Below are 25,885 nucleotides of genomic sequence, written 5' to 3' on the forward strand. Positions count from 1 at the left end.
AGCGTGTAGTTTGATGAGGGAACATTTGTTTAAATCATTTTAGAATAAGGCTGTAAAGTAACAAAACGTGGAAAAAGTCACGGGGTCTGAATACTTTCTGAATGCACTGTATGTGTTCCGGTCTAGCCTAGACTGCTAGACCACCCCAAGCCATAGAGGACTGTCTTAGGACTGTGAATGAAATGCTTATTGAAGTCAAGACAAAAACCACAGACATTCTTTGTGACAAAGCAGTTGAGGTCAGTGTTTTGGTTAGTAGGTCTGCACAATATGGGCAGAAAATCGAATTGCTATTTTTCAAATAAATATTGCGATTGCAATTTTCCTATGATTAGATAAAAAATACTTGGGTGAACTGTTGCAATCATAGAAATAGAATTACTGTGTCAGAGGAAGGCCCTAAAAGACACCAGCCATTCTAGTCATAGACTGTTCTCTCTGCTACCGCAAGGCAAGCGGTACCAGAGCGCCAAGTCTAGGTCCAAGAGGCTTCTAAACAGCTTCTACCCTCAAGCTATAAGACTCCTGAACATCTAATCAAATGGCTACCAAGACTATTTGTATTGCCCCCCTCTCTCTTTTACGCCGCTGCTACTCTCTGTTATTATCTATGCATAATCACTTTAATAACCCCTACATTACCTCCTCAATTACCTCGACTAACCGGTGCCCCCGCACATTGACTCTGTACCGGTACCCCCTGTATATAGCCCCGCTATTGTTATTTTACTGCTGCTCTTTAACTACTTGTTTTTAACTTTATTTCTTATTCTTATTCATATTTTTTAAACTGCATTGATGGTTAGGGGCTTGTTAGTAAGCATTTCACTGTAAGGTCTACACCTGTTGTATTAGGCGCATGTGGCTAATACAATATGATTTGATTTGATTATTCTAATTCTATGATTGGTGTTGTTTAGCATGATAACAAATGAAAAAGTCAGGTACAGTAGGAGTTTTTGTAACCAGATAGGAACCAAAGTGTTGGTTAGTGTTTCCCAGGAGACCCTAATTACATTTGAATACCGGTAGATGTTAGATTCAAACAAAGATTTTAGAATATGCTTAGCCTATTCTTCTCTGGTTCAGAACATGTCATTGCACAAACAACTTGCTGACACCCCACTGGTATCAGCCTGTATTAGAGCGAAATTTGGGTAGACATATTTGCCCCCTAGCTCCATAATATTTGCTAGCTAGTTAGTGAGTAGCATTAGCGGCTAGCGCAAATGTTATACTATAATACAGAAAACATGGATTTATATGAAAAATCAAAGTGGGGCTTGATGTGTGTAGGTCCTGGGAAGCAGCCGGAACATGACAGACGAAAAACGAGTATACAATAAAAACATGTTTTTTTTTGCTATCTGGATATGTCAATATTGTAATTTAGATTAGAATTTGGTTTTTCGTGTAGCCGTAGTGATCAGTGTCATGGTCAGTGAACTTACCTTCATAGGTTCCACTCTCTAGCAGGGCTCCGCTTTGCTCCAGTTCCATAAAGCGCTCCACGCTCACAAAGTTATAGTCCACCCCCGGCACCTCTCCCTCCTTTGGCAGCCTGGTGGTACCTACAGAGGGAGAAGAAGAAGAAAGGAAGAACGTTACTTTATTGTCAATCGTTACAGACACAGAGGAATAGGAGGAGTGAGTATTGAGGGATCACAAGCATTGAGGAGAAGAGTAGGAGACAGAGAGAGAGAGTAAGAAGAGTCATACTTCTGATAATAATCCAAACCCATTTCATAATTGTATGCTGTTGCAAAATGGATTGGAACGCAATAAGAGAGCTTTAAGGCCCCACCCAAGCAGTAGGATTAAATGGATACATACTTACAAAGATGTGTAGTGGTGAACCAATATATGTGAATGTGAGCCCTTCAAAACACTAGGCTTGGGTGTATGTTTATAAGAGAAGATAGGATAAGACAAGATAAGCTTTTGTTTTTTCAGCTTCCACAGAAATCTGTAAACATCGTATAGAACATTTTGTTAAACGACATTGCTGATTCTCCACATGCAAATCAATCTGAGGATGTTTGTGGACACACAGACCACTAACAAGCCATGATACACGCACTGCATGCACACGCGCACACGCACACAGCCAGTCAGCTTATTGTGGAAACAGCAACATTGCAGAAACAGCACATTATTACCAAGCTGCAATTAGCCCTACTCTAAGCTCCAGACTCTGGTGTGTGTGTGCGTGTGTGTGTGCATCCGTTTTGATGTTAATACAGTAAGAGAAGGGGATTCTATGTGACAATGAGAGGCAGCGCTTGCGTCTGTCCCTCAAGTCGGTATGTGTTTGCATGTGTGCCTGTGTGTGTCAAATCAAATCAGATTTTATTTGTCAGATGCTTGATAAACAACAGGTGTAGACTAACAGTGAAATGCTTACTTACAGGCCCTTCCCAATGTCGGAGGTTCACCTTGGGGTCATGATAGGGGCTGTACCAAATGTTTATAAGATTATTATAACGTTATAAGACCCCTCCCCCTTACTTTTATAGGGTCCTAGACTACAGATTAACAATATATATACATTATGAGGTTTAATATTGTTCCACAGTAATTTTCTAGTCTCTGCCTCTTATAAAGAAGAGAGATGCTGTTTCCTCTGCTGTTTTCAACCAAGATCTCAGCGATCACTGCCTCATTGCCTGCACCCGTAATGGGTCAGCGGTCAAACGACCTCCACTCATCACTGTCAAACGCTCCCTGAAACATTTCAACGAGCAAGCCTTTCTAATCGACCTGGCCCTGGTATCCTGGAAGGATATTGACCTCATCCCGTCAGTAGAGGATGCCTGGTTATTTTTTTTAAATGCCTTCCTCTCCATCTTAAATAAGCATGCCCCTTTCAAGAAATTTAGAACCAGGAACAGATATAGCCCTTGGTTCTCCCCAGACCTGACTGCCCTTAACCAACACAAAAATATCCTGTGGCGTTCTGCATTAGCATCGAACTGCCCCCGCGATATACAACTTTTTAGGGAAGTTATAAACCAATACACACAGGCAGTTAGAAACGCCAAGGCTAGCTTTTTCAAACAGAAATTCGCTTCGTGCAACTCCAACTCTAAAAAGTTCTGGGACATTGTAAAGTCCATGGAGAATAAGAACACCTCCTCCCAACTGCCCACTGCACTGAGGATAGGAAACTCTGTCACCACCGATAAGCCCACTATAATTGAGAATTTCAACAAGCATTTTTCTACGGCTGGCCATGCTTTCCACCTAACTACCCCTACTGCATTCAACAGCACTGCACCCCCCACAGCTACTCGCCCAAGCCTCCCCCATTTCTCCTTCCCCCAAATCCATTCAGCTGATGTTCTGAAAGAGCTGCAAAATCTGGACCCCTACAAATCAGCTGGGCTTGACAATCTGGACCCTTTCTTTCTAAAATTATCTGCCGAAATTATTGCAACCCCTATTACTAGCCTGTTCAACCTCTCTTTCGTGTCGTCTGAGATTCCCATAGATTGGAAAGCAGCTGCTGTCATCCCCCTCTTCAAAGGAGGTGACACTCTTGACCCAAATTGCTACAGACCTATATCCATCCTACCCTGCCTTTCTAAGGTCTTCGAAAGCCAAGTTAACAAACAGATTACCGACCATTTCGAATCCCACCGCACCCTCTCCGCTATGCAATCTGGTTTCAGAGCTGGTCATGGGTGCACCTCAGCCACGCTCAAGGTCCTAAACGACATCGTAACCGCCATCGATAAGAAACAATACTGTGCTGCCGTATTCATTGACCTGGCCAAAGCTTTTGACTCTGTTAATCACCACATCCTCATCGGCAGACTCAGTAGCCTTGGTTTCTCAAACGATTGCGTCGCCTGGTTCACCAACTACTTCTCTGACAGAGTTCAGTGTGTCAAATCGGAGGGCCTACTGTCTGGACCTCTGGCAGTCTCTATGGGGGTACCACAGGGTTCAATTCTTGGGCCAACTCTTTTCTCTGTATACATAAATGATGTCGCTCTTGCTGCTGGTGAATCTCTGATCCACCTCTACGCAGACGACACCATTCTGTACACTTCTGGCCCTTCTTTGGACACTGTGTTAACAACCCTCCAGACGAGCTTCAATGCCATTCAACTCTCCTTCCGTGGTCTCCAACTGCTCCTAAACACAAGTAAAACTAAATGCATGCTCTTCAACCGATCGCTGCCTGCACCTGCCCGCCCGTCCAGCATCACTTCTCTGGACGGTTCTAACTTAGAATTTGTGGACAACTACAAATACCTAGGTGTCTGGTTAGACTGTAAACTCTCCTTCCAGACTCACATCAATCATCTCCAATCCAAAGTGAAATCTCGAATTGGCTTCCTATTTCGCAACAAAGCATCCTTCACTCATGCTGCCAAACATACCCTCGTAAAACTGACCATCCTACCAATCCTCGACTTCGGCGATGTCATTTACAAAATAGCTTCCAATACCCTACTCAACAAGCTGGATGCAGTCTATCACAGTGCCATCCGTTTTGTCACCAAAGCCCCATATACTACCCACCACTGCGACCTGTACGCTCTCGTTGGCTGGCCTTCGCTTCATAATCGTCGCCAAACACATTGGCTCCAGGTCATCTACAAGACCCTGCTAGGTAAAGTCCCCCCTTATCTCCGCTCACTGGTCACCATAGCAGCACCCACCTGTAGCACGCGCTCCAGCAGGTATATCTCTCTGGTCACCCCTAAAGCCAACTCCTCCTTTGGTCGTCTCTCCTTCCAGTTCTCTGCTGCCAATGACTGGAACGAACTACAAAAATCTCTGAAACTGGAAACACTTATCTCCCTCACTAGCTTTAAGCACCAGCTGTCAGAGCAGCTCACAGATCACTGCACCTGTACATAGCCCATCTATAATTTAGCCCAAACTACTACCTCTTCCCCTACTGTATTTATTTATTTTATTTATTTTGCTCCTTTGCACCATATTATTTATATTTTATCTCTGAACTTTCTTCAAACTACAAATCTACCATTCCAGTGTTTTTCTTGCTATACTTTATTTAATTTGCCACCATGGCATTTTTTTGCCTTTACCTCCCTTATCTCACATCATTTGCTCACATTGTATATAATCTTATTTTTATTTTTATTTTTTTTCTACTGCATCATTGACTGTATGTTTGTTTATTCCATGTGTAACTCTGTGTTTTTGTATGTTGTCGAACTGCTTTGCTTTATCTTGGCCAGGTCGCAATTGTAAATGAGAACTTGTTCTCAACTTGCCTACCTGGTTAAATAAAGGTGAAATAAAAATAAATAAAATAAAGATGAGTGAGTTCAGGGTGTCTGTGACAAGAGCCTAAAAGATAAAAGAGATGCAGAGACACAGAACTCCCCAGGGAGTGTAAGAGATTAGTCAGACATTCCACTATAAATCAACTTGGACATTTACTGCTAAGCTTTTAGATAACACTAAAAGTCTTGTTTATATAGCTGTGTAGGCATGGTTTTGGTCTCATGGGTCGAAGGTAATGACGTAGGCAGTTACATCACAAGGGGTTGACTACAAGCATGATAAAAGCAACTTGGGACCTTTTCTATTTTGTAGAACTTACTCGGAAACATTAGTGCAATGTTCCTATTGTCAACTTCTGTCTGCAATTGCATTAATAAAGGTTTTTGAATGATTTAATTAAAGATATTGTCATAATGCTAATTTCACCAATGAGCCAATGATTGACAAGGAACAAGGAAAATAACCCCAACACCAACAATGCACAGAGAAAAAATGATAAATAATAGAAAAGTAATAACACAAGGAGTAAATACACAATGAGTAACAATAACTTAGCTATATACTAGGTAATTGAGGTAGATATGTACATAAGTAGGGTTAAAGTGAACGGGCAACAGGCTAGAAAATAAACAGTAGCAGCAGCATATGTGATGAGTCAAAAGAGTTAGAGCAAAAAGGGTCAATGCAGACAGCTAAATAATTAACCAATAGCTACCCGGACTAAATATTTAGCAGTCTTAATGCTTGGGGGTAGAAACTGTTCAGGGTTCTGTTATTTCCAGACTTGATGAATCGGACTGCTTGCCATTCGGTAGCAGAGAGAAAAGTCTAGGAGTCTTTGACAATTTTTAGGGCCTTCCTCTGACACCGCCTGGTGTAGATGTCCTGGATTGCAGGGAGCTCGGCCCCAGTGACGTACTGGGCCGTACACACTACACTCTGTCGCACTTTGTGGTCGGATGCCAAGCAGTTGCCACACCAAGAGGTGATGCAGCCAGTCAAGATGCTCTCAATGGTGCAGCTGTAGAACTTTTTGAGGATATGAGTGCCCATGCCGAATCTTTTCAGCCTCCTGAGGAGGAAGAGGTGTTTTCATGCCTTCTTCATGACTGTGTTGGTGTATGTGGACCATGATAATTCCTTAGTGATTTAGACACGAGGAACTTGAAGCTCTCGACCCGCTCCACAACAGTCCTGTCGATGTGGATGTGGACGTGCTCGGTCCTCTGTTTCTTGTAGTCCACGATCAGCTCCTTTGTCTTGCTGACATTGAGGGAGAGGTTGTTGTCCTGGCACCACACTGCCATGTCACTGACTTCCTCCCTATTGGATGTCTTGTCGTTGATCAGGCCAACCACTGTCGTGTTGTCAGCAAACTTAATGATGGTGTTGGAGTCGTGCCCTGTCATAGGTGAACAGTGAGTACAGGAGGGGAAGAGTACGCACCTTTGATGGGACCCCGTGTTCAGGGTCAGCATGGTGGATGTGTTGTTGACTACCTGCACCACCTGGGGGCGGGCCGTCAGGAAGTCCAGGATCCAGTTGAAGAGGGTGTTCAGTCCCAGGGTCCTGAGTTTAGTGATGAGCTTAGAGGGAACTATAGTGTTGAACACTGAGCTATAATTTATGTGTGTGTTTGTGTGTGTGTGCATGTGTTTGCTTAGATGCAGCAGTTAGAGATTATTTGTTCTAATGAAAGGCAGTGTTTGAGTCTGTGCCAAGTGGAAGCTCTACTCTACTCAAGCACACTGTAAACTCAAGACTATGGTGTTGGTTTCTTTGCAACTCCATTGATCAGCTAAGACCACTGCTTGGTTAAGGAGAGAGAGAGGGCGAGGGAGCGAGCAAGAGATCAGGATAGAGGGTTGTCTACATTGTCTTTTTCTATCCATTGACTGGATTTCTTATTTCTATTCTCTGTCAAATTTGCTCAAGCAAATGCTTTTCACACACATACAATACAGTTTTTACTGTATCTCTTTCTATACAAAATAAAATTGTCTGGCCAATGTCAGAAAATGTGGAGATAGAATATAAACACATACTCAACAAAGGGAAAGAGTTGACAAGCCGTCAATGAATCAATCTGATGAAAAACAAGACCACAGTTCCAGTATCCCTACTAGCTAAGGTTTGAGAGACTAGTATTTTTGTATAATGTGAGTTGCAAGTCAGTCAGTAACACACACACACACACACACACACACACACACACACACACACACACACACACACACACACACACACACACACACACACACACACACACACACACACACACACACACACACACACACACACACACGAGTCTGGAGCTTAGAGCAGGGTTAATTGCAGCATGGCAATAATGTTCTGTTTCAAGAATGTTGCTGTTTCCACAGTAAGCTGACTGACTGTGTGTTTGTGTGTTGTGTGTGCCCGGCTAAGGGGCATGCACAACACTAATCTCATCTGTGAGCCAATCCCAGTGCAGCAGGGTTCCCTAAATCCATAGCAGCATTCCTACTGGGGAGGAGGGCACAGCTGTGTGTGTGTGAGGGTGTGTGTCAGCAGCCTGCCCACAGCCTTTTCACCTTCTTTCCTTGGTTCCTGGTCAAAGCAACCAAATGAATAAATTACACCAGTGGTATAGTGGTCCCTGGAGAAGTGCATATACAGTAAAGTTTTCAGATCCCTTAACTTTTTCCACATTTTGTGACTTAACAGCCTTATTCTAAAATGGATTAAATAGTATTTTTCCCTTATCAATCTACACTCAGTACCCCATAATGACAAAGAAAAAACAGGTTGTGAAATGTATATACCACATTTACATAAGTATTCAGGCCCTTTACTCGGGACTTTGTTGAAGCACCTTTGGCAGCGAATACAGCCTCGAGTCTTCTTGGGTATGACGCTACAAGCTTGGCACACCTGTATTTAGGGAGTTTATCCCATTCTCCTCTGCAGATCCTCTCAAGCTCTGTCAGGTTGCATGGGGAGCATCGCTGCACAGCTAATTTCAGGTCTCTCCAGAGATGTTCGATCTGGTTCAAGTCCGGGCTCTGGCTGGGTCACTCAAAGACATTCAGAGACTTGTCCTGAAGCCTCTCCTGTGTTCTCTTTGCTGTGTGCTTAGTGTCGTTGCCCTGTTGGAAGGGGAATCTTCGCCCCAGTCTGAGGTCCTGAGTGATCTGAAGCAGGTTTTTATCAAGGATCTCTCTGTACTTTTCTCCGTTCATCTTTCCCTCAATCCTGACTAGTCTCCCAATCCCTGCCGCTGAAAAACATATCCACATCATGATGCTGCCACCACCATGCTTCACCGTAGGGATGGTGCCAGTTATCCACCAGACGTGACACTGGGCATTCAGGCTAAAGAGTTCAATCTTGGTTTCATCAGACCAGAGAATCTTGTTTCTCATGGTCTGAGAGTCCTTTAGGTACCGTTTGACAAACTCCAAGCGGGCTGTCATGTGCCTTTTACTGAGGAGTGGCTTCCTTCTGCCCACTCTACCATCAAGGCCTGATTGGTAGAGTGCTGCAGGGATGGTTGTCCTTCGGGAAAGCCCTTCAATCCCGATTGCTCAGTTTGGCCGGGCGGCCAGCTCTAGGAATAGTCTTGGTGGTTCCAAACTTCCTCCATTTAAGAATGATGGAGGGCACTGTATTTTTGTGGACCTTTAGTGCTGCAGACATTTTTTGGTACCCTTCCCCAGATATGTGCATCGACACAATATTTTCTCTGAGGTTTACGGACAATTCCATCGACCTCATGGCTTGGTTTTTGCTCTGACATGCAATGTCAACTGTGGGACCTTATATAGACAGGTGTGTGCCTTTCCAAATCATGTCCAATCAATTGAATTTACCACAGGTGGACTCCAATCAAGTTGTAGCAACATCAAGGATGATCAATGGAAACAGGATACACCTGAGCTCAAATCTGAGTCTCATAGCAAAGGGTCTAAATACTTATGTAAATAAGATACGTTTTTATTTCAATACATTTGCCAACATTTCTAAAACCTGTTTTTCTTTGTCATTATGGGGTACTGTGTATAGATTGATGAGGAAATGTGTTTATTTAATCCATTTTAAAATAAGGCCGTAATGTAACAAGATGTGTTAAAAGTCAAGGGCTCTGAATAATTTTCGAATGCACTGTCCTCTAATTTTCTCGATAAAATCCTAAATGGCCTGCCCGGTGAAGGAAAAGGCACCCTGTGTGAAAAATTTGTCCTGAAATGATAAATCCCATGTTGGTCTCCCAAGGCCAACCCAAGCTGTACTGAGCAAGTAGGCTAATAGTAGGACTACTATTGAAACAGATACATAAATGAGGCTGTGAACTGAGTCATTAATTCACAGGTTTCTGATTTCCCCCCCAAAAGAATTATGTCCATAACAATGCTTAAACCACATTAAACCTCATCAGGAGGTTTTGAGGTCAGAGAAAAATCTCAAATATTTTGATTTTTTTGTGTAGTTAACCTTTAATTCTAGTGCACTCTTGTTTGGATATTGGTGTTTCTGTAGCACATGAGGTGGAGTTTGCAAAACAAATAGCTAGTGGATTGGTGCAAATAATCATGATATCATTCTGGCAGGTAGGCATAAAATACTTTGTAGCTAGTTAACATTTAATAGAGAAGGTTTTTTGGGAAAGCCCTTCCATCTACCAGAAGACGGTTAGGCCTGTCATTAGCGTCGCTATATATTTCCTGTTCCTTAATTGTTTGAACCTGAACATTTTACTTCATATAGCCAGCCGTCCCACAATAGAAAGGTGGAGGCAATTCTTTTATAAAGACTTCCTCATATGTGTTCTCCTGTCCTATTGGTTTTCTTTCAACTTTCTTTCATTGTCTACTCTAGCAGCCAAATGCATTATCCTAGTCATATTAGCAACCCATGATAGTGGTTGCATCTTTAGATGTCCCCTCTTCCTAACAGAAATCGGCATCTCTGCCCATGAAACCGCTCGCATGTGTGATTGCCCATTTTAGAATGGTGTTTTCCCGCAAATTGCCTTTTGAAACATTTGCGCTAAGGCTTACCACCGTGTGCACATTGCTGCGCATAAAACATGAAGAAATAAGTGTATCATCATTTTAAGCAAAACATTCTGGGCCTGGTTTCCCAAAAGCATTTTAAGGCTAAGTTGAACTTAGAACCATAGGATCCTATGGTTCTGACAATGAACTTAGCCAAAGATGCTTTTGGGAAACCAGGCCCAGATCTGTTCCATTAGCCTTATTAATTGATAAGGTGTATACCTCCACTAGCTCACCACTACTATGATAAGCATTGTGGGGATTAACGAGTATATGCAATACCCACTGAAAAATAAGTGCACTACACCACTGCATTATACTGTAGCAATTCATCTGTCTGCCCATAATCATCTATTCAGCCAGCCAGAGATTTTCAACTTCACTGCCATGATGTACTAACAAGAATGATATTTGCAGCCATCATAAAGGATGGTTTACAGGTTTGTTTCCGGAAGAAGCTAGCTAGCTAGGCTATCTAGTCAGTTAGGTTGGTGCTTGGTAACTAGCCAGCTAGGTTGATACTTGCTAACTAGCAAGTTAGGTTGGTTGACAGCCCCTGTGAAATTATATCACTACTGGCTAGCTAGCTAACTAACCAGTTAGCTTGGTGATTAAAGGGGTTTATGCTATGTGGTTGACAACCCTTAAACCTCTTAGATGTAAGCGTGGTTCTGGTACGAGTTCCGACCAATATTTTCACTTATAAATCGATCTGTGTATACAGTAGATCGAAATGGCTTACATTGAGCGATAGCCCTGGTTCCCACGGACACAGAGCCTGTGTGACATAGGATGTGAAATCTGAAACCACTTGAAGCTGGGATGTCCCCCCTACCATTTCATTCACTCTTCCGACTGTCCATCAATTCCTAGCTGAACCCTACATTACAGACACGGACATGCACATGCCTGGAAGTGTTACATTGTAGCAGCAGTAGAGAGTGCTTTCATCACGGTAGCACATTCAGAGATCGATGTATTGCCATTAATCTAAAATACACAAAAAAACACTTTCTGTTTGTCATAGACGGACAATAGTAATATGAGACGAAAAGCAATTTCCTAACGAGTTCAGGAAGCCAAGCTAGACCTATGTGAGACATTCACAGCGATGGGGGCAGATGTTTTGATCATGGGAGACCTTTACAAAATATGCACATTTTCTCTAACACTAAACATACAAATGTGTATTTTACAGTTAGAAGGAAGGTGAAATCTTATAGTTAGTCATTGTATAATTTGATTATGCTATATTTAGGAAACATACAAGTAATTTCAAGCCTAATTCATACACTCTTGTTGAATACGAAATACATCATATAAAATATGTTATATTTTCATATTTTTATCATATTTGTACTTAGTACTTGAACTTGTGTCCTCAAAAGCGACTACACCTCAGCAATGTATAATTATTTGTACCAGAAAGGTGAGATTTTAACCTTTGAGTATGCAGCATTACTAGTTATTATTTATGGCCCTCTCATGATAAATCATTACTTTTGGGAATCACGTTGATTACATTTTTGATTACATTTAACTGGTTAATGCACCATCACTACTAGCTAGCTTACTAACTAGCCCCACTTAGCTCAGTGCTTGACAGCCCTTTTGTAATGCTAGCACTACCAGCTAGCTAGCTGGTTGACACGCAATAATGTGCCACCACTATTAGCTATAGTCTGGATACATTACATTTTTAACAATGCTTTTTTCTGATGAAAATTAGTTCATTTCCTCTGCCATAGAGTCCAGTTTCACAATATTACCTTATGACCCAAATTCTTGCTGTAGTTTTGAAGTTATCACAGAAAAACAGGACTTAGTTGAGGGCATTTTTCAACCTGCCAGCTCCTATTAGTTCTATTGAGTACCATTTTACCAAGTCACCTTCCGAAAATTCTATTCCCAGCTGATTGTTCTGCATCATAATACTTGATGCACTGTTGTTAGTAATTAGATCTACCCACATAAACCTTGTGGGTTTACCTCAAGTAACTTGATATTAATAAGGTTACGGCTATTTGGTGAGAAATATCACTGTTCGCCTGGGCACACGTTGTGGTGACCGACAGAGACATAGATGGCTGGTGCATATCTATCAAAAGTGAAACATTTTCTGGTTATAGTTAGCAAAAAAATTATAAACCGAAAAAGATGTAAAACCTAACACCTTTTCAAGATGTTACCAATTTAAAGACTGGCAGAATACATTTTTAATCGATTAAATTACTTATTTTTATTTCTTTTTTGTTGTTTCTTAATGGCTGCTGGATAATTTGATATGCGTCGACATCTGTTCATTCGTGGGCATCGAATTGAACATATGCTGCGCAGGTTCACTGAGTTGCAAACCACATGGATGGTTCTATCTCATTGCTTAGTAGCTAATGGTGATTTGTAGATCTGATGCAGTTGCAACCTCAGATTATGAGCCCATCGAATGTTGTGAAAGACGTATGTAGTACCCGCAGATGGCCACGGCAAATAGCAAGAGAGCTATAAAGTTATAAACCCATAATGTTTTTTGCAGAAAAAAACCCTAACCTTAGGTCTATCCCTTAAAACAGTTATGTGTAACCCAAGGGGCCAGGCTTCTGGTCTGGAAGCACGCTTTCCACTGTGCTCAGAGGACATTCTCGGTACTGCAGTTTAGTTGAAGTACGGCCTAGAAAGATGGAAAGACAATTCTCATAGATGGCCCCATAAAGTTACAACTTTATAAACTAAACCAAGTATTTGTCCTAGAGACCAATTTTTTCCCCATCACTCACAGCCAAAGTTGTGTTTCAGGTTCATGCTGTAACGTGGGCGAGCTTATGTCACATGCACACGCTGAAGAGAAATCCCTCACGCACTCTCAACCAGGACCTGCTCATTCATACGGGGAAATTATTAGCACCTGTTGAACATTGCCAGAAGAACACAAGCAAGAAGAAGAGAAGCTGCAAGAACCTGAATATACCGTAGTGTTCAGCTTACAACTACACCAAACATGCAAAGTACTTAACTCTAAATGTAAGTTGGTAATCGATTTTTTGTTATTATGATTTTGTTCGGAATTTTGTCATGTTGCACGTAGATTGATGAATAATTTGTGATGAATTGGAAGCTAACGCGTAGCTAGCTAACGTCAGGTAGCTTGAGCATCTTGACAAGGCTTGTGGTTGTTTACTTGTTAGCTATTATAGCTATAAACACACTGTTTGATAAGATAATTGTGAGGATAATATTTATTGAGTGACATTCATTCAAATGCATAGCGACATAACTTCTGGTTGCACCAGCTATCTTAAATAGCTATCCCATCTGGTTTGCGCTAAGTCGGACCACCATTTGTTTTTCAACACACACTGTGAGAACAAAATTTCAAGATTATGTTATAATACTTTTATTGCATCAAATGATTGTTTTATGCAACAGAATAGAGTATTCTGTTAACTATTGTGTGTGTTCTACTGAGGATTGGCTTCTGGGAGATAACACTGACAGGAGATTTACAATGTCATTTGGGTGATAAAACCAGAGCATTCCAGAGCATGAGTTAATTTTTATGTTCTATACCGTACCAGGGAGAGATGGTTCCAGTTTGGAGTCGGAGGGACAGACACTGGTCTCTACACAATGAAAACTGTTGACACAGCAGATACTGTCTGCTATGTATTATAGGTATCTTTCATACAAATCTTAACCTTGTGACCCATTCTATATATCTGTTATCGTCATGTAGGTTGAAAGGGGTTTATCTTGGCTATAAAAGACCTTTGTACTTTTGTCTCGGGGCTCTTAACGAATCATCTTAGCGTGATTTGTCGACCAGCCATCGCTTTTGCAAAACTCTCACTAATAAAGATTCAGTTTAAGTATAACTCTGACTTGTGTGATAAGTTTGTCACTCCTCATTTGATAATAAAGAAATGAACGACCACAAGACCTCCAGGCTGTGTAAGGGCTATTTGACCAAGAAGAAGAGTAATGGAGTTCTGTATCAGATGACTTGGCCTCCACAAACACCTGACCTCAACCCAATTGAGATGGTTTGGGATGAGTTGGACAGCAGAATGAAGGAAAAGCAGCCAATAAGTGCTCAGCATATGAGGGAATTCCTTCAAGACTGTTGGAAAAGTATTCCAGGGGAAGCTGTTTGAGAGAATGGAAAGAGTGTGCAAAGCTGTCATCAAGGCAAAGGGTGACTACGTTGAAGAATCTAAAATCTAAAATATATTTTGATTTGTTTAACACTTTGTTGGTTACTACATGATTCCATATGTGTAATTTCATAATTGTGATGTCTTCAGTATTATTTTACAATGTAGAAAATAGTAAAAATAAAGGAAGATCCTGAAATAAGTAAGTGGGTCCAAACTTTTGACTGGTACTATATGTATAGGGGAAAGGTGACTAGGCATCAGGTTATACACTATACACACAAAAGTAGACTGCTTCAAATGAGTGGATTCGGCTATTTCAGCCACACCCGTTGCTGACAGGTGTATAAAATCAAGCACACCGCCATGCAATCTCCATAGACAATCATTGACATTAGAATGGCCTAAATGAAGAGCTCAGTTTATTTCACCATCATTGGATGCCACATTTCTAACAAGTCAGTTCGTCAAATGTATGCCTTCCTAGAGCTGCCGCCGTCAACTGTAAGGGCTGTTATTGTGAAGTGGAAACATCTAAGAGCAACAACTGCTCAGCCACGAAGTGGTAGGCCACACAAGCTCACAGAACAGGACCGCCGAGTGCTGAAACGTGTAAACATTTTCTGTCCTTGGTTGCAACACTCACTACCGAGTTCCAAACTGCCTCTGGAAGCAACATCAGCACAAGAACTGTTTGTTGGGAGCTTCATGAAACAGGTTTCCATGGCCGGGCAGCCACACACACAAGCTTAATATCGCCATGCGTAATGCTAAGCATCGGCTGGAGTGGTGTAAAGCTCGCCACCATTGGACTATGCATCAGTGGAAAAACATTCTCTGGAGTGATGAATTATGTTTCACCATCTGGCAGACCGATAGACAAATTTGTGTTTGGCATTGCCAGGAGAATGCTACCTGCCCCAATGCATTGTGCCAACTGTTAAGTTTGGGAGGCGGAATAATAGTCTGGGACGGTTTTCATGGTTCGGGCTAGGCCCCTTAGTTCCAGTGAAGGGGAAATCTTAACACTACAGTATACAATGACATTCTAGACAATTCTGTGCTTCCAAATTTGTGGCAACAGTTTGGGGAAGGGCCTTTCCTGTTTCAGCATGACAATGCCCCTGTGCACAAAGCGAGGTCCATGGGTCAAAGACTTATTAGGTTTTCACTTTTTTTTTTTTACAGCAATTGCAATTCCCTAAAAGGCTTTTTTATGTTCATTGGTGTCACCTACTGTATGCCCTTATATTAGTTATATTCAAGAATAAAGCCAATAATTCAGTTTTATTGTGATTCATATGAATGTACCCTAGTAAAATGTAATTCAGTATAACACTAAGTGTTTTTTTTAATTGTAATTCTATGCCCATTTTTCATAATCACAAGACTAGCAGAAATATAACTACGCAGAAAAAATTACATTAATTTATTTTGAAAACCACATATTTGATGTGTCACGGTACAACTCAAAATGTCTTGGTTATTTACAAAAACGTCTTGCCTTACACTGAATTTTTTTTTAAATCTATGAAAATATCTTTCACTCCGCACTTTGAGATTTGTTTTTGTATCTCTGAGTCAACAAAACAATATAAAAACAATATGAATATAAAATACTGGTGTTATACTGTATGACAATATTTTGTTACCCTGAATGATACATATCACCAAGGCCCACAAATATTGATTAAATGTGATTTTTTTCAGCAATAGCAATAATGATCCTATGAACTATTATTAACAGCTGCAATAGTAGTTTTCTTTTAGCTATTTTCTAAGTTATAAAACTGTAAAAAACAGGATAGGATGTTTAAAATGTGCAGGCTAGCTGAACTTCCATACTAGAGAGAAATTACCCATACGCCACACACAAAGATCATGGATTTTACTATGCAACATAGTTTAACTGATACATGAGGTAGTCTTTCCTCCCTAGCAATGGGATCTGCGTTAATATTTTGTCTGTACCGTGCAGCCCTCTCCTTATTAGGCAACGGCATCTACAGTATAAAGATAATGTGCATTGAAATACCTTAAAATGCCATAAAATAGTTTAAAATTACAATATTCAGTATTCATACAAGTAAATATGAATTGCATGATTAAATGTTATAAACTAGTGAAAACATGGGATAACAAAGCTCCTGTCTATCAGCATAACAGGTGACATTGTGGTATGACATGAAACTTTTGTTGTGCTGAAGGACAAAAGTGTGATACTGAAGGACGGATTTCATACAAACATATTTAACAGGCAGTTCCTTGGCCACCTATATAAAGTAATGACCTTGACTTATAAAGATTATCATTCATTTTCAAATTTAATATAGCTTTTTATAAAATAATAACATTACAATTATGCTTTCTGTGCTGTACTGAAGGACATGCGTTTTTGTTACAAAGGTTACTAGAGGGTGAAAAGGTGAAATCATCAAATATTTCAGAGAGATTTACTCACCTCATCACATTGATAGAGGGTCTTCAATGGGTCTTCTTTGTGATGTCACACACTGTCACATGATTACCATCATGTGATATGCTTTAAAATGGCTATTTACCTTTGTTATACTGAATGAGATTGATGAAGCGCAAAAGTAAAAAAAAAAATGTTTTAAATTAGATACTGTATTTCGCCCATTATTCTATATATTGTTGCAAACACTAACACTAACATGTACATGCCATGGGTGTTAATTTATATTTTTAGGATGAATTTCTACATTTTAAAAACACTTCTGTCATTTGAATTTTAACCCGACAGTTACAGTGAAGGACATTTTGACACTTTAGAGCTCAATAACTCTCTTAATTGAATAGTTTGCAACACAAATATTTCTGGGTCAAAAGAAGGGTAAGAGTTGAGTGATTTAATAAAATATTTATACATATAAATCTTTTTATGTTACATGAATGGCCTTCGGACAAATGTACGTCTCGTCTTTGACCCCAATACAGAAATGGTTTGTCGAGATCAGTGTGGAAGAACTTGACTGGCCTGCACAGAGCCCTGACCTCAACCCCATCGAACACCTTTGGGATGAATTGGAACGCCGACTGCAAGCCAGGCCTAATCGCCCAACATCAGTGTCCGACCTCACTAATGCTCTTGTGACTGAATGGAAGCAAGTCCCCGCAGCAATGTTCCATCATGTAGTGAAAGCCTTCCCAGAAGAGTGGAGGCTGTTATAGCAGCAAAGGAGGGACCAACTCCATATTAATGCACATGTTTTTGGAATGAGATGTTCGACAAGCAGGTGTCCACATACATTTGGTCATGTAGTGTATGATAAACTGAATACTGTAGCATCAGCGTAAATTATGATTGTATGTGAGTGTGTGTGCGTGTGTGTAGATTCAGTATAAATATGTGTGCATGATATGTATATGTGTGCGTGAGTGAGTAGAGTCTTGTGAGTATGCATAGAGACAAGGGTCAAGTGAGATAGTCCGTGCAGCCATTCTGTTTTAGTTTTTTTCAGGGGGTTGTGTAGCCATTCTGTTAGCTATTTAGCAGTCTTATGGCTTGGGGATAGAAGCTGTTCAGGAGCCTGTTAGCGTCAGACTTGATGCACTGGTACCGCTTGCCGTGCGGAAGCAGAGAAAATAGTCTTAGGTGGCTAGAGTTCTTAACAATTTTCCGGGCCTTCCATTCACACCGCCTGATATAGAGGTCCTGGATGACAGGGAGCTTGGGCCCAGTGATGTACTGGGCTGTCCACACCACCCTCTGTAGCACCATGCGATGGAGGGTGGTGTTGTTGCCATACCAAGCAGTGATGCAACTAGTCAAGATGTTCTCAATGGTGCAGCTGTATAACTTTTGGAGGATTTGAGGGCCCATGCCAAACCTTTTCAACATCCTGAGGGGGAAGAGGCTCTGTCGTTCCTTCTTCACAACTCTGCGTGTGTGATTGGACCATTTAAAGTCCTTAATGATTTGGACACTGAGGAACTTGAAGCTGTCAAACTGCTCCACTTCAGAATGGTTGTTGTAGACGGGGGCATGGTTGTTGTCCCATTACCACACTGCCAGGTCACTGACCTCCTCCCTGTAGGCTCTCTTATCGTCGCTGGTGAACAGCTCTACCATCGTCGTGTCAGCAGCAAATTGTGTTAGAACAGGGAGTATACGAGGGGACTAAGCACACACCCCTGTGGGGTTCCCGTGTTGAGGATCAGCATGGTGGAGATGATGTTGCCTACACTCACCACCTAGGGTCAGTCCGACAGAAAGTCCAGGATCCAGTTGCAGAGGGAGGTGTTCAGTCCCAGGGTTCTAAGCTTGGTGACAAGCTTGCAGGGGACATGGTGTTGAACGCTGAGCTGTAGTCAATGAACAGCATTCTCACATACAGTTGAAGTTCGAAGTTTACATACACCTTAACCAAATACATTTAAACTCAGTTTTTCACAATTCCTGACATTTAATCCTAGTAAAATTTCCCTGTCTTAGGTCAGATAGGATCACCACTTTATTTTAAGAATGTGAAATGTCAGAATAATAGTAGAGAGAATGATTTATTTCAGCTTTTATTTCTTTCATCACATTCCCAGTGGGTCAGAACTTTACATACACTCCATTAGTATTTGGTAGCATTGCCTTTAAATTGTTTAACTGCAATCCGGTGAAATTGCAGAGCGCAAAATTCAAACTACAGTATTATAAATATTTAACTTTCATAAAATCACAAGTGTAATACATCAAAATAAAGCTTAAATTATTGTTAATCCAGCCGCTGTGTCAGATTTCAAAAAGGCTTTACGGCAAAAGCAAACCATGCGATTATCTGAGGACAGCGCCCCGCATACAAACACATGAAAAACATATTTCAAACAGGCAGGTGAGACACGAAAGTCAGAAATTGCAACCTTTGATGATCTTCTTCTGTTGGCACTTGAAAAGGGCCCAGTTACATCACAAATGGTCCTTTTGGTCGATAATGTCCTTCTTTATATCCATAAAAACTCAGTTTAGCTGGCGCGCTAATAATCCACCCAGTTTCCCTCCATCAAAATGCATACAAAATGAATCCCAAACGTTACCAATAAACTTTTCCAAACAAGTCAAACAACATTTATAAACAAATAAATGATAACATTTAAGACGGAGAATCGTCTTAAATACCAAAGAACGCGCTCTCTTCCACGAGCTTGGAAACACTACAGTGAAAATGGGAGCCACCTAGAAAAACAAAAATTTCTGGCTGATTTCTCCAAAAACCAGCCAGAAACTCTTTCTAAAGACTGTTGACATTTAGTGGAAGCCCTAGGAACTGCAATCTGGGAGGACTTGGCCTTATAATAAAAGTGATAGCCATTGAAAATTGTGGTAGACTGAATTCTTTGGGGCGGGGGGATGGTTTGTCCTCGGGGGTTTCGCCTGCCATATCTGTTCTGTTATACTCACAGACATAATTTTAACAGTTCTTGAAACTTTAGTGTTTTCCATCCAAATCTATGCATATGCATATCTTAGCTTCTGGGCCTGAGTAACAGGCAGTTTACTTTGGGCACGCTTTTCATCCGGACGTCAAAATGTTGGCCCATTGCTTGGTGAAGAGTTTTTATTATCCGATACATTTTTGCATAATACATCCCATGCCTCAACTGTATTTGCCCAAGCTTTATTTATCACGGCCACTGATCGCTCTATACGAACAATATCTTGAAAATATGATAACCATGTTTGAGGCCAGAGGATTGTAGGGGTAATCCAAGCACTAAAGATAACTTTTTTGCTGCTGTAAACCCCACATAAATGATTATTTTCTGAACCAGTTGCAATACAAGTGAGGAGTCATCATTCAACAAAAATAAAGGTGGATCTTTGTTCACAGGGAAACCCATAATTTTTCTAAAGAAATCTAAAACATGTGACCAGAACTGGGACACCACAGGACATTCCCAAAACATTAGTGTTCCAAAAGCATTCATATGGCATCTATCACATATTGGAGTTGGAATCAGCTTCATCTTAAAACGTCTAAATGGGTTGCATAACTGCTATGTATAAGCTTAGAATGTATAAGCTGGTGTGCTGGGTTTTTAGAGGTAACACATACATTTTCCCAAATGGTATCCCAGTTCAGGTCGTGCCCCAATCCCTGCATTTCGCGGTTCCATACCAGAGTGACACCCAATTTAGCCCATCAGAGGGTTAATGTGTTTAAATGTTTTACTCACGTCAGCCACTGAGAAGGAGAGGGTGTTAGCGAGCCGCGATGGTGGCACTGTATTATCCTCAAAGTCGGACAAAGAAGGAGTTTAGTTTGTCTGGAAGCGTGACGTCGGTATCCGTGATGTGGCTGTTTTGGCTTTTGTAGTCCGTGATTTCCTGTAGACCCTGCCACATACATCTCGTGTCTGAGCCGTTGAATTGCGACTCCACCTTATCCCTGTACCGGCATTTCGCTAGCTTGATTGCCTTGCGGAGGGAATAATTACACTGTTTATATTCAGCTATATCATCAGACCTCTTTCCATGGTTAAATGCAATGGATCGTGCTTTCAGTTTTTCGCGAATGCCGCCATCCATCCACGGTTTCTGGTTAGGGAAGGTTTTAATAGTCACAGTGGTTGTGACATCTCCAATGCACTTATTTATAAACGGCGATTGGTCAGACCAGCATTGAATGGTTCTCCTCACAGGTACATCCTGATTGAGTTTCTGCCTATAAGCCGGGACGAGCAAGATGGCGTCGTTGTCGGATTTGCCCGAAGGGAGGGCGGGGGAGGGCTTTGTATGCATTGCGGAAGTTAGAGTAGCAGTGATCGAGAGCATTAGCCCTATGTGTCGTGCAATCAATATGCTGATAAAATGTAGGTAACATTGATCTCAAATGTGCTTTGTTAAAATCCCCAGCTACAGTAAATGCAGGCTCTGGGTATATAGTTTCCAGTTTACTACATAGAGTCCAGTGAAGTTCCTTGAGGGCCATCTTGGTGTTCGCTTGAGGGGAGGATGTACACAGCTGTGACTATAACTGACGAGAATTCTCTTGGTAGGTAGAATGGCCGGCATTTGATTGTAAGGAATTCTAGGTCGGGTGAGCAGAAGGACTTGAGTTCCTGTGTGTTGTTATGATCACACCATGAGTTGTTAATCATAAAGCATACACCCCCACCCTTCCTCTTCCCAGAGAGGTGTTTATCTTTGTCGGCGTGATGCATGGAGAAGCCCGGTGGCTGGACCGATTCCGACAACATATCCCGAGAGAGCCATGTTTCTATGTAACAGAGAATGATGTCTTTCTGGAAGGCAACCCTTGCTCGAATTTCATCTACCATGTTGTCAAGAGACTGGACATTGGCGAGTAGTATACTCGGGAGCGGTGAGCGATGTGCCCGTTTACAAAGCCTGACCAGAAGACTGCTCCGTCTGCCCCTTCTGCAACGCTGTTGTTTTCGGTCAGTTGCTGGGATTAGATCCATTGTCCTGGGTGGTGGTCCGAAGAGAAGATCTGCTTCAGGAAAGTCGTATTACTGATCGTAATGTTGGTAAGTTGATGTTGCTCTTATATCCAATAGTTCTTCCCGGCTGCATGTAATAAGATTTCCTGGGGTAACAATGTAAGAAATAATACATAAAAAAACTAAATACTGCATAGTTTCCTAAGAACGTGAAGTGAGGCGACAATCTCTGTCGGCGCCATTTTTTCTGTGTTGTGGAATGTTGTAGACAGAAAGACTTGGATAGAATGTTTCCCATCGGCACAACTGCTTGGGATGCAGAATACGCCGTTTTTAACATGGAGATAAATCCTTTACCAAAACCAAAGGCCTCCAAAACACACCATAAATAGTTCCCTTATAGCCTATCAAAGGCTTTTTCTGCATCCAAACTAAAAAGTGCAGCAGGGACTGGGTTGTTTTCAGACTCATTTATGATATGGAATAGACGTCTAATATTGTCTGAGGCTAAATTACCCTTTATAAACCCAGTTTGATCGTTGCTAATTAGATATCCTACAAGCAGTTCTAATCGGATGTCAAGTACCTTTGCAAACAGCTTGAGCTATGTTGTAATAAGGCTTAAGGGCCTATAACTTTTACAGTCTAGGGGAGATTTGCCCTTTTTTAACAAAACTATAATCAGTGAGGTGTTTTGGTCTGGAATTTTCCATGTTTTAATGCATGATTGATAGAACCAAGAATTAGTGGCCCAACAATATCCCATATTTCAAGAAACAGCTCAGAAGGGAAATCATCAAGTCCTGGTGATTTGCCTCTTTTCATAGATGCTAATGCATTCCTGAGTTCTTCAAGAGTAAGTGGGGAATCAAGGAATCCAGATTGCTCTCTGTCGAGTTTGGGAAGGCCCAATGATGATACGAAGTGTGTCATCTTACTGTGATCAGGGTCCGCCTCTGACGTATGTAATTGGGAATAAAACTGCCATAACGTATCATTAATTTCTGCTGGGTCATGTGATATCTTACCAGATGGTGTTTGAATTGTATTGATACAAGAAAACGCCTAATTTTGCTTAAGCCTTGCAGCCAAAATTCTACTAGCTTTCTCCCCTGCAGAATAGTATGTTACTCTTGTGCGATGCATTATACATTTTGCTTTAGATTGTAGTAAAGTGTTAAACTCATGTTTTAATGCTGTTAAATTCTTCCCCTTTTGCTCTGTACATTTTTGTTTCTGCTAATTTTCAACCAGAGCAATCTGTTTTTCCAGATCTACTACTTTTTTACTGCGAGTTGTTAAGATGTGAGGCAAAGAAGGTACAGTTTCCTCTCAGAAAACATTTAGTCACCTCCCAAAGTGACTCAGGGGATGTGGCTGTATCTGTATTAAACAATAAAAATTATTTCAACTTTGCTGAAAGTTTTGTCAAAAATGCAATATTCTGCAGCAATGTTGTGTTGAAGCGCCATTTTCTGTCACTTTTCTGATTGTAGCTGTCAAGTAAAATACTATACAGGACAGCTCCATGGTGAGAAATGACTATGGGGAGCATCTCGGTTGTCTGAATACACCTGTTTATATAGGGAGATACAAATATGTAGTGTATCCGTGAAAATGTATTATGTCTTGAAGAAAAGAAAGTGTAATCTTTGACAGTCAAATACCTTAGACGCCATGCGTCAAAAATATTAAGCTCTGCAGAAATTAGATGAGATCAACAGAAGCCTGATCAGTTTGAGAGTGCGATGAAAGATGAGACCTATCTAACTGAGAATTACATACTTGATTAAAATCTCCTCCCACAACAAGTTGGTATTCTTTATTAAGATCTAATAGTCTTTTTGAGATAGAACTAAGGAAATTAGAATTCGATATGTTTGGGCAATATATTGAGGCAAAACACATCTTAGTGTGATTTATAACCGTAGTTACAAATACGAAACGTCCTTCATTGTCATTATCAGAACCATCAACCTGAACGCATAGTCTTTTTTATCAAATAATATTAAAACACCTTTCATTTTGTTAGTGGCTGAGGAGTGAGCAACACATTTATAGTATCTGTTTTGGAATCTATTTATATCAGAATGTTTGAGGCGGGTTTCTTGTATTAGGGCGATATCAACCTTTTTGCATCTGATGTATTCTAAGCATTTGGTACGCTTGATAGCGGAATTCAAAGCATGGGAATTTAATGACATCACGATGAGCTCACGGTTCAACCAGGCAACAAAGAACGCGCTCTCATCCACGCGCATGAAAACACTACAGCCAAAATGGGAGCCACTTAGAAAAACTACAAATTCTAGCTCATTTTTCCAAAAACAAGCCTGAAACTCTTTCTAAAGACTGTTGACATCTAGTGGAAGCCCTAGGTGCTGCAATCTGGGAGGATTTCACTTCATAATAAACATGACAGCCCGAGGACAAACAGTGGTAGGCTGAATTTTTAGTTGTTGTTGGATGGTTTGTCCTCTGGGTTTTGCCTGCCAAATCAGTTATGTTATACTCACAGACATTATTTTAACAGTTTTAGAATGTTGAGTGTCTTCTATCCAAATCTACCAATTATATGCATATCCTAGCTTCTGGGCCTGAGTAACAGGCAGTTTACTTTGGGCACGCTTTTCATCCGGATGGCATAATACTTCCCCCTACCCCAGAGAGGTTATTGGTAACGTTTGGGATTCATTTTGTATGCATTTTGAAGGAGGGAAACCAGTGGATTATTGAATGAAACGTGCCAGCTAAAATGAGTTTTTGGGGATATAAAGAAGGACTTTATCGAACAAAAGGACCATTTGTGATATAACTGCGACCTTTTGGAGTGCCAACAGAAGTAGATCTTCAAAGGTAAGGCATTTATTATATCGCTATTTCTGACTTTCGTGGCGCACCTGCCTGGTTGAAAAAGGTTTTTCATGATTTTGTATGCGGGGCGCTGTCCTCAGATAATCGCATGGTGTGCTTTCGCCGTAAAGCCTTTTTGAAATCTGACAGAGCAGCTGAATTAACAAGAAGTTAAGCTTTATTTTGATGTATTACACTTGTATTTTCATGAATGTTAAATATTTCTATTTCTGTAATTTGAATTTCGCGCTCTGCAATTTCACCGGATGTTGTCGAGGTGGGTCGTTAGTGGAACGCCTGCGCCAGAAAGGTTAATCCCCATAAACTTTACCCTACCCGAGGACTGCTTTACTGACGGCCAATTATTTTAGCCATCTAACATTTGCAGCCGGAACCAAAAATGTATCCAGCCAACCTAACCTACCCGGCCAGCCGACTCAGCTAGCGAGCCACATGCCAGCCAGCTGCATTTTAGCCATATAACCAGACTCCTAACAGCCAAGCTAACACATCCACCATGCCCTTCACTAAAATATCTAAATTATGTCGCTAAAGAACAAATAAATATGGGTGAAGTTAGCTAGTTAGCTTAGCATTAGTTGTGTCCATCTTACTAGTTAAGATGGGCTTTCATGCGATGGGGTATCCAAGGAAGGAGGGGGGCCATAGTTGTCTGTTTCTTCCGTCTGCAGTGGGAAGCATCTGGAGGAATGGGGGGCAATGACTTGACTCCTTATCTTGTAGTTGTCCTCAGCTGCAAGGCATGCCTCTGCTTCTTCCACAGTATGGAATTCTTGGAGTGTTCCATTTTTCCTTATTTTCAGGATGGCTGGGTATATCAGGAAAGGGTGAAGTCCTCTTTCTTTCATCTGTCGTTTAACGTGGTCGAAGGATTTCCTCTTCAGTGTGGTTTCGTTGCTGTAGTCTAGGTAGAATTCCAGATTGGATCTCCCATGTCTCGGTGGGTTCCCCGCAGGATATCCACTCGGTCCTCATATCTTAACAGACAGAAAATGAGGGTGCGGCTACGGTTATTATTGCCACTGTAGATTTGGTGTTACCGTTGAATTTAAATTTTCTTCACTTGTACAGCGGTTCCTTTAAGTAATTATAACGTCATAACGAGTCAAGCAAAAAATGTACGATTGAGAGGAATATGTTTGTTAACGA

The 25,885-nt window shown here is 41.1% G+C and overlaps 1 protein-coding gene across 9 annotated transcripts in view; it reads right to left on the minus strand.

Annotated features, from left to right (window-relative positions):
• The window catches only part of LOC106573044 (membrane-associated guanylate kinase, WW and PDZ domain-containing protein 2), a 324,009-nt gene that overhangs the window by 206,539 nt on the left and 91,585 nt on the right, over positions 1–25,885 (minus strand). For all 9 annotated transcript variants that reach the window (XM_014147683.3, XM_045696840.2, XM_014147669.3 and 6 more), the window contains one exon: positions 1,452–1,571. In XM_014147683.3, coding sequence (XP_014003158.3) covers positions 1,452–1,571 — 120 coding nt within the window. The remainder of the gene's footprint in view (positions 1–1,451; positions 1,572–25,885) is intronic.

This window comes from Salmo salar, chromosome 16, assembly GCF_965601325.2.
Source record: "Salmo salar chromosome 16, fSalSal1, whole genome shotgun sequence".
Lineage (NCBI taxonomy): Eukaryota > Metazoa > Chordata > Actinopteri > Salmoniformes > Salmonidae > Salmo > Salmo salar.